Genomic DNA, 12,232 nt, shown 5'->3' with positions numbered 1-12,232 from the left:
GTTGTTCTGTAGCTGTCTCTAGACATAGATACATTGATTTCAATTAGGAAAGACAGACTTTTTTTCTTCTGGTTGCCAGATGCTTGTGTGCTGCTCAGAGCTGCTGAGTTGGCATTTGCCTGCATCCATGTCTAAATCCACAGGTCTGCCTTTTGCTGACGTGGATTTCAACACCCAGAGCTCACAAGAAAGGATAGAGGGGAAACATAAAAGGAAAAAGCAGATGAAATACCATGAGGGCAGGAGTAGCTTGGCTCACATAAAAGGGAAGATCCAAAGGAATCATTTAACGACACAACCACAGATACCTGATAAGAAACCACAAAGAAATGATGCCCAAGGTACTGAACTAATCGATGCTATGTGCGGTTGAAAGAAGAGTCTAAGGCTGTTGCCAGAGATGTTTTTTATTGTCCTGTATGTGTGCAATGGACAGGGCTGGCTGTATCTTGCTGCTGAGGGGTTGCTCAGTGCTGCAGGAGCAGCACGCTCCTGGACATTATTGGGAAGGGGCAGGAAGCAGATTTTAGAGTTGCGCTTCATGGCTTGGATGTTATAATCTGTTTTACAAGTCTGTACTGACTCCAGAGCTAGCTCTGTTTATTGTTAATCTATTTTGCTATTAGTGCTTCCAAAAGCCTTGTTGACAACCCTGTGCTATTTAGCAGTGGTGGGCAAGTCTCTTCCCTGATTTGCAACATTACCTTTTCAATACAGGCACCTTGTTTCTGTGCATGAGTCTTTACAGCCAAGACACTGGTGGGCTTTAAAGTCATTACTTTTTTTTTTAGCAGTGAGGCACAGTAATTAGCATTTCTCTCATTTTACGCTGCATCTTCCTTTCCATGCGTAACTGAAGGGCTGGTCGGGGACTTGGTGAGCTCTGTGCTGGTACAACATCCCCGTGGCTGGCGTTACTCTTTGTGACTCAGGGCTCAGGAGAGCCATGCGGCCGTGGGCTGCCTCTGCCATCAGCAGCAAGGGGACACAGAGCCAAATTTGTGTGTCACCATCACACGAGAACATTAAATGCGGACTGGTGGCAGTGTGTCTCAGAAGCCTCGGGCGTTCCCCAACTTGACAAAGCCTGGCTGGATGTGGGAAGTCGCTGGGATGACTTTTGTAGCCAAGCCAACAACAGGTTGCTGTAAGACCTACTGGTTAAACCTCATGTCATGGGGCGAGATGCACCTGAACACTGGGGCTGAAGGTAGCTGAAGAAGTCTGGCACTTTTGGCCCTTTGTCCATCAGCTAAGATTGGCACCATCCATCCTCTGCGCGGGCTGGGAGGCGGAATTTTGTTTGATCTCTCCCAGGGCAGGTCCAGAGTTCCCATAGACAGTTTTGTTCTTAGTGGACCACTCAGAGAGTCAGTCTTGTGAAATACCACGTGGCAAACTCAGACATGTTGTGTAAGGACCATCTGTCAGACATCACTACACCAGATTTCCTCACTTGGCTTTTTTTAAAGTGGATATATAGCTGATGTTTCAGCATATGCTGAAAGGCCACAAAAAGGACCGGTAAGATCATGAGGCGTGTTCTTCTACCTAGCACAACCATAGAACATCCCTGACTTAATTCTAATTTCAACTAGAACCATTTTTTAAGGGGAAAAAAAATCCTAATTCTTTCTAGATTTGTCTCTGGTAGAAAACTTATCACTGCAACCAACCCTTGATGAGTTTAAATATATAAAATCAGATTTTGGTGGAGATTCCTGCTGGAGTGGTTTGGGGTACTGTCACTCTCCACAGTCTGTGTGTTCCTTCTCAACCCCAGAGCTGGCAGAAAGGAAGACGCAGACCACAATGTGGTGTAGTTATCTCTCCCTCCTTTTCATCTGGGGTTTACATTAAGAGGGTTGATGCAGGCGTCTGAGGTATGGGCACATGCTCTGCGGTAACAGAGACAAACCAAAGACAAGGCAGAAGCTCTTGAAAGGTGCAGGAGAGATTTAGGAGAACAGCTCCCACATTTCTGGGCAGGATGTGTACACCGATGCTGTTGGGTACCAGTGGAAGCACAGTGCTTTCACAGCAGTCACCAGCATTTACAGGAACATACACAACTTTGTCACCAAATTCATCCTGCTGCTGTCACAAGCACCACATTGCCTAATCCCTGCCAGAAATACTCTGGCCAAGCCAGCCTTACAGGTAGCGAGTCCCTGCTGCAGCCATGGCACCCTTCAAATCCTCTGACAGGTAGTAACTTTTGCCTAATTTCTGCATATTTATCCACAGACTTCTTCAATACACCAATTCTTGCACCTAATTATGTTCAGGCTGGAATGGCCTTTTCCTTCAGTGGTGTTTACTACCCCGCTCTGCCTTCATTTTGCTAGACTAAACAACCATTCCTTCAGTATCCCTGCAGTCCCTCCCCGTGTTCCTTCCATCCAAGTTCATTCCTCTTGAACCATTCTCACATACGACACTTGAAAACCTAGGGATTATTTTCCCATATCGTGCCACTGGAAGGACTTTGTAATTCCAGAGGAATGAGGACAACTGCTCCAGGTCTTGTATTAAGCCGCAGCACTCCCTGATCCTGTGTGAGGACTAAGCTCTCTCCTTTGGTGGCATGTGGTGCTAGGAGGTGCTCTGGGAAGTTGAAATGCTGTGGCATGACGGTGGGCTCCCCACAGCACTGGGTCACACAAGATGGTATCTTCTCACCTCATGAACCTTGAGGAAACCTTCGGCAGCTCCAGTACTGCCCTGTGAGGCATTGGTTTCTGCTTGTGGGGCGTCCTGCACCAACCTTTAGCGCTGGTTTGCAGCAGAGAGCTGGCCTCTCCCAACCCCTGGGTCCTGCGGCACACAGGCCCTGCCTGCCCCACTCCTCTTTACGTCAGCCGGAGCTGCGAGGTCAGATCCCTGGAGCTGCTCTGGAAATTTACCCCCCAGCTGCATTTTCTCTAAAGATGTTAAGATTAATTTTCTCAAGAGAATTCAGGGAAAAGCTTCTGTGGTTTTTTGTGTATCGTTTACTTCTCTGGGACTTGTTGGACATTCTCCAGGGATTCCAAGCCTGTACTTTGGGTAAATATTTATTCCTTGTTATTTGAAGCAAAGGATGAAAGCCCCACCACACACTCTGTGCAGCATCTCCAACTGGTTTGAAGGTGCAGGAGATTTTTAGTGCCATAAATAGACATTAACAGGGGAAGCTGTGAAATCCACATGGTGGCTGCTTACAGAACTGGGTGAGCAGCACTTGTGGTGGGGAGTGAAATCTGGAGGGTTACTGCTGCTACTGACACGGGCTGTGCTTTGCGCTGTGTGAGATCCTGGAACTGGGGACATTTCCCTGACATCAGGTGAAGTGACCTGGTGCATTTTTATTTTTTTTTAAAACCTTGATAGAAATTCCACAATATAACCCCTTAATGGAATGGATATTTTTACATTCCTTTGGGGGTTGATAGGTTTTGTTTTGCAAAATGATCCCATCTGTTTCTAGGTTGATTTTTCAAACATCACACCGTAACAAAACTGAATTACTAGCATAACATTAAAATTTTCTGTTCTGGAAAGGTTTACTGAAAGCTCCAGTTTGGGTTTTATGAAATTCAAAATGTTGAGGAAGACACGTTTCTGGTATTTGTCAAATCTGCATTTTCTGTGAGATTATTATTTTTTTTTTTCTGTGAAGTTACCTATTACCTCCTAGCAGGATTTTCTTAATCAGCCTGACAACCCACACCAGTGCATCCTTCCAGATTCTTCTCTTTAAGCATGGTCAAATCTCATGTGGTCCTAGTTATATTAATCACTTCGTTTTGCTGCAAACCCTCTGTGCTCCATGACAACAGCCATTCAGACAGTATCACCTGGACTGTCATCACAAGTTTCTCTCACGTTTTCTACCAGGCACTTCAGATCCCAGTATAACATCAGGTGGTTACATGAACACAGTAAAGGTTTCTGGCTGGGACATGCCTGGATTTACCAAGACAGAGCTGCTCAGCACCTCCTGGAGATACAACAACCCATTTGCCTTGCCACGTGAAGTCCTTCATCTACAGGGAAATTGTGTTAGTGTTGTTCGTGCATCACAGAGTGAAAAACACCCCCCTTTGCCCTGCTGCAAAGGGATAATCTTGTAATTTTGTTGCTCTGACATCAGATCAATACAATTAGGCATGGGCATCTGCAATTTGGTGTATGCGTAAATTGTTTAAAACTCAGCATGAGCCACCAGACCACAGCCTCTTAACTGGATTATAGTTCAGGACTGCCTGTTCCCGAAAGATTATACTCAAGTGGTAAGAAGAACCAAATAATTCAGGTGGTTTTGGCACCTGAATTCGTTGTGCTAGACACCAAAGGAATAATCAAACTTTTTCATTCTAACAAAAAAGCACAGATCTTTGTGTAATGCTTGGCTTTATTGCTATTTCAGCTTCCTGAATGATGCTCTTTTCCTGGTTCTTGCTAAACCCAGCTCTGAGTAACAATGCTGCCCTTTTTACTAGATAGGCCAAGAAAGGCATTAGCCTGCCACATGCGGTTACATTCCTGAAGGGACTCCAGCTGATGTAGTGATCTCCCTGCCAAAGATGGCCACACCTATTAAGTCTTTTTGCAGGCCATATACAATGGCTCCTCTGAACAGAGGTTTCCTCTAGGTTGCATTTTTGGCTGTCCTTGCCCTAAAGCATCATCTGAGGTCAGGTGCAGGCGTAAGTCTCAATAATCCCCAAAACAAATAGAGGATTCTACCAAGGACACAAATGCACCTCAAATGAGGGCAAACCGAAGGCATCTGGGTCCAAAGAAATTCTGTGATGTAGCACTTTGGGGAGAATTACAAGAAAACAAGCTAGGGCTTTGCAGCATTTTATACATAGCGTGGTCCAAAACTAATCCGTCTGTAGAGCAGAAGGAAACAGAAGCCACGAGAGAAGGGAAGTGACTGTTACCAGCCTGTAGTTATTTATGACTGCCATCTGTGTCATTATGCAGCCTGTCATGTTGATTTGGGAATTTCAAAGCAACAGCAGGAATAGACATAAGACCTTTTCGCTCCAAACACACTGACAACTTAACCGACTTGAGCCAAATGAGCTTTTGCTTTTTGGGTTGTTGTTGTTGTTGTCATCGTTGCTATTTTGTTGCTCCTAGGAGCCCTGCTGTCAAGCCACAGAGATGAACTGTTCTGGTTGTGCTAAGCTAGTGCTTGAGAAATCCAGGTCTTGATTTTTATTTTTATCTTTTTCTCCTGTCAAGAGATGTTCATGACAAATTGGATACAGGGAGCAGAGACTTAAAGATGGGGCCCTCTGTCTTCCTTTTGGCTCACCCCACTGCAAATAAATCATGGCATAACTCACCCTCTCTGCAAATGATCTTGTTCGGGAAGCCAGCCCTGATAGTGGCCTGTCACTGGTACAGAGGGAGAGGTCAAATTGCTTTGTGGTGACTTCAGTATGTAGGAAGTGACAGCGATGCTCTAGTACATCACTGAAGACAAACAGCCAAGCTGCACTCACTCACTCATTCCCTAAATGCTGTTGCAATCAATATAATGGGAAAACAAACAAACAAACAAACAAAACATACAGAAGAAACCTATTTCTGAGATGGGGGACACAGAAATGGCTGCACTGGCTCACCCTGACGCCTCCATGGATGCCCAGCCAGTGAGAAAGTTGGAGGCTTCAAAGGAAGGTGCAAAAAACCTTCAAATGAAACAATCACACACCAGTTTGCTCAGAGAGGTTACCCTTATTTATCATATGTGCTTGCTGTGAGTCAATGATCAGTGATTGCCCTGGAGTCTAAAAAGAATGAAAGAGCATTCTTTTAAAGTAAGGTGTGATGTAGCTGTGCCTATTCCTGTGATCCTAACACAGGTCAGCACTGGCTGAAGGCTGAATGGCTGAATCCCCCTAAATGACCTGCCATCCATATCCTGCAAAAGGCTCCCCTGAAACTTAAAGCATCTCCTAGATGTACAGGAAATACCAAAAAAAAATTAAAGTATATTGCTTTAATCTGTCTCCACCAGATGGTGGGACCTGCACAGGTTAGTCACACCTGGAAATTTTGTTTGTGCTCTTTGGAAAGAGGTCAGTGAGGCAATGGCATGATCTCTTGGTAGGGGGGTGGGTGCTGCATAGGAAGGAAATGGGGATGGAGGGGAAGGCAGGCAGGATGAAATGGGGTTGTAGAAGGTAAATATCTCCATCTATCACTGTGTGCCCCTCACAGGCCCCACATGCTGCCTCTGCCTTCAGTAGTCTCAGTAGCTATATGCTAGGGCTGATGGGGTGGCATTTCCATGCTTGGTGTATCCCAAGCAATAAATATTTCAGAGAATAAAATTGGTCTCAGTTTCCAGCTAAGTCAAACAGATGCACAAGTGCTTAAGTGCCAACACCAGCTTAAGTCGCCTTGTCTTCTCCAAGACATAAGGCTATGTTTATAATTAAGCCTGCCTTAATGACTTCACTGAAGAGCGATGGAGCAAAGAGCTGTGCTGAAGTGGACTCAGGGTCGCATTACCAAACCATAGGAATCTCCTTTGCATTGCTGTGATGAAAACGGACTGCTCTAATTTATTGTTGCCTCTTAGCTGGTGTCTAATTAATGACTACTTTTCTCACTCAGGATAATTCTGATTCTTCCATTCTCTACTTTTGTGGGTGTTTCTGGTAGATTGGAGAGGCCTGGAAAGCACAGTCACGCTGCGTGCATCCAGGTCTCAACATTTTCCTAAATACTGTTGGAATTAATTTCCATCACTTGAAAGAATCTCAGTTCCAGTACAGAACCAGCATCTTGGTGTTTGTCTTTTTTAAAAAGCTGTAACACTTGTGCTTCTCCATGCCTTTTGTATAGTACTGGATTATAGTGAAAGTCTCTTTGTTAGCAGCTTAACCACTTCATCCCTAAGCTCCTTTGTGCCTTGGGGATGAATACCAAACAAAACCCGGTGACAAGCTGCTGGTTAGGTGTCTGAAGAAAAGCCTGTAGGAGCTGGGGAAAGGCGCTTGGTGGGGGCGATGTGCCTGCCTAGCTTTGAGCAGCTAATTGCCTGGAGTGCCTACTTAGAAGTATTGCTGCTGCCTCTCTGCTTACAGGAGTACTGCTGGAGTACTTGCTGCTGCCTCTCTTCTCAGTGCCAGAGCAATTTAGGGGTTAGGCAGGCTGGACTGCATTCTGGAAGTGCCGATCTTTCTCCTTCCAAGAGAGAGGAAGCTCAGATCTTAAGTTAGGTGTCTCTGTGCCAGGCATGAGGTAGCTGGAGTAAACTGCGACCTTACTCCCTAACCTGGTGGCAGGATCACATCCTGACTTATTGGTCTGATCTAGCACTTACAGGTATGACTCCCTGATCTGTGATAGTGCTTGGAAAGAACATATTCGGCAAAGGTAACTGCCAAAGATCTCCTACTCTCTGTCCTTGCCCCTTCTTCCTAATTTCTACCTTACTTTTCTACCTGTCACATACTTTGTTCCTTTCTCCTGGCTTTTCTTGTTCTGTATCTGCCTTTCTGGAAGAAACTTCTTTGCTTGAGTAAAACCTGGAGCTTTGCTACATAACCAGCTCTGTTCTTCCCCCTTTCTATTTGGTTCATAGGCCTTAGGAACAGGAACCATCTCATCCTGCCTTACTCATTATTGTTGCCATATACGTAATTCAAACTTTACATTCACTGAGGTTAGCAGTCACAAATCGTGTACTGGAAAGAGAATCCTATGTGAAGTCCAGCTTTTTCAAACTACTGCCCACAAGGTGGGCCTCTAAAGCTGTGTGAGTGTTTTGGAACCAGGACTACACTAACCTCTAGTTATTCTAGCTGTGATTACCACAGAGACAGAAGTAAATTCATACTGCTATCCCCACCTTTCTGAGATTATCCATTTCCAGGAATAGTTTCAGCTTGTGTCCTGACTAATGCCTGTCACTGACCAGACTCAGCAGTCCAATTTTCCATACAGATTTTCCCGTCTGACTTTCCATTGTTTCCCTGTCCACTCCAGGGCAGGTCTTTGTGATACACAGTTTTAGGATATCTGAGGGATCCATATCACTGGTAACAAACACTTCTGAATAGTTATCTCGTATGTTGTCTTTATGGCCACAGAAAATGGAACTGTGAACCTGTACTACGGCTATGAGAGCTACAGGATAGCAAACTCCATGAAGAGTGGTGTCAGGAACTCACCTTCCATCTCAGGCAAGCTGGTGCAATCCTTGTTAGTTGAGCGTGTCCCTGCTGTCCTTGTCCTTGCAATCTTCAGGCTGGTCCCCTTCCCTGGACTGTGATTTTGCTGTGTTCTGCTCAGGCATAACAGTTTTGTCAGAGTTGTCTTTCCTTGGGGGCAAAGGCTTGCTTGTGTGTTCAGTGCCTTCAGCATCTTCAGCTCCTTTCAGAGCAAGTGTTTGTCCCTCAAGGGCAGTGTTTTGGGTCAGCTCCTCCCCATTTTGTCTCACCATCTGTCCTTGACCTGCATCCAGTCTGTCTTCTGCTGCTGTGTCTGGCTTTCCTCCATGGCTATTTGAAGAGTCCTCAGTGGATTCCTGTTCTGAAGCTGTGTTTTTCTTAAAGCTAACTCCGTCTAAATCATCTCCTGTGGAAAAGGTCTCCTCACTGCTGTGCATGGCGGCCTGCACAGCATTTGGAAGGCTACTTTGTGAGGCACTGCTATTTGTGCTCTCCTCCTGAGAGATGTCAGCAGTGCCAGGCTTCCCATTGCCATCTTCCTCAACAGGTTCCTTACTTGGCTTGGGACCTGGCTCTGAGTCTCCTGTGCTGGCTGCAGAGACCTCCATGCCGAGCCCCTTCACTCCTCTCCGTTCCTCCTTCTGGCCATTGGGGGCAGACTGGGCCTTCCCACTTCGCCTTTGTGATGATGAGGCCCCATGATCTTGGAGGCTTGGCTGTTTCACCTTCTCCTCCAGCTCAGCTGTGCAGTTCTCTTCCACTCCCTCCTCACCTCTGCTCTTCTGCTTGTCTGTACCAAGGCTCCTCTAAGAAAAGGAGGATATGTTTATGTCAGCTTATTGTTCAGTATCCAGTATTCCTTGTCTATGATGATACCCAAAACACGAGAACAAATTTGCTGAGGCCATTAAAGGAAGCAAAAGGATGTAGGTGAGGTAGGGACCAGACTAAGTGAGGGTTGTTATACTGACAATTTAAGGGCCAATGCAAGAAGTCAAGTTGCTCTCCCATCGTGCCGCCTGGAGAGTGCTAGCAAGGGGCACATTTACTCCAACACAGAGGTCTCCCCTCTCTGCACAGTCTAATAGCCTCCAACTTTCCTGATAGTGCATGTTTTGAGTAAACTCAACAGCCACCCTTGAACTAATGAATTCACCTGGCTGTCGGGGTCATCCTTCAGAAAAGACATGTCCTCGCCTTCTTTTGCATCCCATCTGTGAAGGAAAAAAATGCGGAATTTAGGCCTTCAGTTTCTCATATCAAACAGCCACTGTCTCTGGCTAGGCAAGGATTTCTACCATGTCCATCCATTCCTTGTCTGAGCCCCTTGTCCAGGCAAAAACGAATAAAGGTGGTTAACCTAACTGGTCCAGTTCCTTTTCCTGGCAACTGCAAAACACTCAGCCCATCCAGAGGCAGTCATCTGAGGCTACTAAATCTTAATGAACTGGCTGTTATAATTCTAAATGTAATGAAAACATAAAATCCAATTGCCAGAACAGACATTTGTTGTTAGACTAATAAGATATATGGTGATACGCTTATGGTGATGTCTGCCACAGCCTGGTCCTGCTTGTCTGACAGTGCCCAAACATCCCAGATCTCCACAACGGCAGACACAGAGGCAGACAGTGAAGGATAAAATTGCTCTGAAGTACTTTGGGAGATGGTAGGCATGGACATGTGGAAGGCTGCAAGGATGGCCATAAGGGTCAGACTGAAGGTCCAGCTCACCCAGGCCCTATTGCCCGCTTGGGATCACTGGCAGATGCTTGGGGTAGAGTTTGAAAAGAGGGCAAGTGTGTCTAACACCTCCCCTCCCAACTTCCAGAAATGTGCAGCTCTGGAATTTCCTGAGCTCAGATGGTATCTCTGTGTTGAGTCATGCTCACACAGTACACAGTCTCTTCCAAGGATTTGTGTAAGTGCATTTTGGCCCCATAATAAATTTTGCAGCAGCTACAATATCCCATGCTAAAGAGGGCAACAGCTCTGCTTAAAAAGCTGCATGGAGAAGTGTTGTCTTTTGCTTCTTTGAATTTGCCAGGGTGAATGTAGATCTGAATTTGTCCATGCAGAGCTACCAGGCAGGGCAGGCCTTAGAAACCCTTCCCTTCTCATATGTGTGCCTGGTGAATCGTGTCACATGCACACACATAAATGTAAATATATATATGTCGTCCCTGCCACAAACTCTTAAAATAAGTGTGCAAAGGTGTGTGAGATTTAATTCTTCTCTAGACAGACTCTGCTGGGCTCACTGGCCTCTTCAGTTGGCAAATGTAGGCCAAGATACAAGAAATGAAAACACACATTAAGGTGACTGCAGAGTCAGGCATTTCCAGAGGCACAAGCGCACGGTTAAGGCAACCCCACGTGCCCTTGTGAAAATTGTGTGGGAATTACCATCACAGCCTCCAATGTAGAATCACATCGAGCTACTTCACACTCAGCAAAGTCCCTAGGGCAGGAGCAAGTTGCATTTGCAAGCACCTGAAGGCTCTCTGAGGGTGTGGAGCTGAGTATGCTGTCCTCAATAAGCCTGGCGATGAAGCAGCTTGGAGCCGTGCTTTAAGGTTTAGGGGCAGTTGTGACCCAGCACACAGAGCACAGCCAACAAGGTCTTGTCCTGAATACAGGATAGGTCCCTGCCACTGGCTGTGCCAACTCAAACTGCAAAAGGGCCCCCAGCATTGGTGTATTTCCAGCAGTACCCTGCAAGAGCCTTGAAAGTCGGGCTGTACAGGCAGAGCCCATCACACAGAGTCAATAGTGTTAAATTTGGGCATGAGCTGCCCTTGTCACCAGTTCCATCTGCATGCAGCATCAGTGTTGGTGGGTCTACTGACCACTTTCCCCAGATAAATGTATAAGCAGAGGAATGACGTGCTGACTGCAGGTTTCTGCCTCACCCTGCTCTGCCTACTCAGCCACTGCATGGCTCCTGCAGAGCCAGCCCAGAACAGACCACCCCCACAGGTCTAAAGATAGCCAAAACTAGCTAGACAGCAATTCTGAAATAATCAACACCTCAGCCTGATGTGTTCCTCCCCCCCATCATTACTGCTAACACACCAGAGTGCGTTACTAATCGCTGACACGCAACAAATATACTCAACACGTTCCTTAGCATAGCTAGTGCTATCCCTGGGATGTTCTCACACAGCGATGTGGCTCCAAATTCTTTTGGGGACAAGGTGCAGCCAGAAGTTACCACCAGACATCATGATCCAAATGGCTCTTACCACTGCTGTTGAGTCGCTTGGACTTAAATGGGAGAGAAGTTCGCAAGTGGTAAAGGGCAGATAGGAGCGGAGGTAAGGAATAATCAGCACCCCTAAAGCACCCTGAGCCTTTCTGAAATGAGAAGAAAGGCCTCAGGAATAGATCTTCCCAAAGAGAAGCAGGGGAAGAAAGGATGCTCCTCCGGTTTCAGAGACAAGGTTACATGGCCAGACGGGACCCCTTCCAGGTCAACAGAGGATGTGGAAGCAGCAGAAGTCCATGAGGTGAGATGGGTGGGCAGGAGAGCTACTCTGAAATAATTCTGGCAGGATGGTGCTGAGGGAGGTGGCCATGCTGCAGCAGATGAATGCTTGGCTTCCTCTTGCCGCTAATTTTCCAAGGTCCACAGGTGAAGGTAAGGACTTAAGGGCACGACTCCATGCTCCAGCTACTCATCTCAGTAGTGTTTAAGATACTTCTTTGTAGTTTTAAATGAACCATGACTTTCCATGCTGGCAGCTGATAAGTGAGAAGTACTGAAAGGGCAAACAAGAATGAAAAAAATAAATCAAGCAACCTTCTAGCCCCATTTCTAATGGAAGATGTTCAGGGAAGGGTATGATGAATTATTTCATTGTTAAATAAAATGAGAAAAAAGAAAAAGAATCAACGTCTCTGTGGAGACAATAGTACATGAGATTTTATAATTTCATCAGCAAGATAATTTAGGCATCTAAACAGGATGCCAGCACCAGCCATTCTGGGGCCTTAAAGCCTTTAAATGGGTATGAATAATATCCTGACTAAACCCAGCAGCCCTAGAG

At 46.0% G+C, this 12,232-nt stretch overlaps 1 protein-coding gene across 1 annotated transcript in view; it reads right to left on the bottom strand.

Annotated features, from left to right (window-relative positions):
* The window catches only part of CCDC9B (coiled-coil domain containing 9B), a 48,768-nt gene that overhangs the window by 1,942 nt on the left and 34,594 nt on the right, over positions 1-12,232 (bottom strand). The window contains exons 11-12 of the mRNA XM_032188246.1: positions 9,340-9,397; positions 8,184-8,989 (exon numbers count right to left, since the gene is read on the bottom strand). Of these exons, the coding sequence (XP_032044137.1) occupies positions 8,216-8,989; positions 9,340-9,397 (832 nt within the window). The 3' untranslated portion in view covers positions 8,184-8,215. The remainder of the gene's footprint in view (positions 1-8,183; positions 8,990-9,339; positions 9,398-12,232) is intronic.

The sequence above is a fragment of the Aythya fuligula genome, chromosome 5, assembly GCF_009819795.1.
Source record: "Aythya fuligula isolate bAytFul2 chromosome 5, bAytFul2.pri, whole genome shotgun sequence".
NCBI classification, from domain to species: Eukaryota; Metazoa; Chordata; class Aves; order Anseriformes; family Anatidae; genus Aythya; species Aythya fuligula.
Note: the sequence above shows the minus strand (reverse complement) of the source record. Positions and strands in the feature narration are given on the sequence as shown.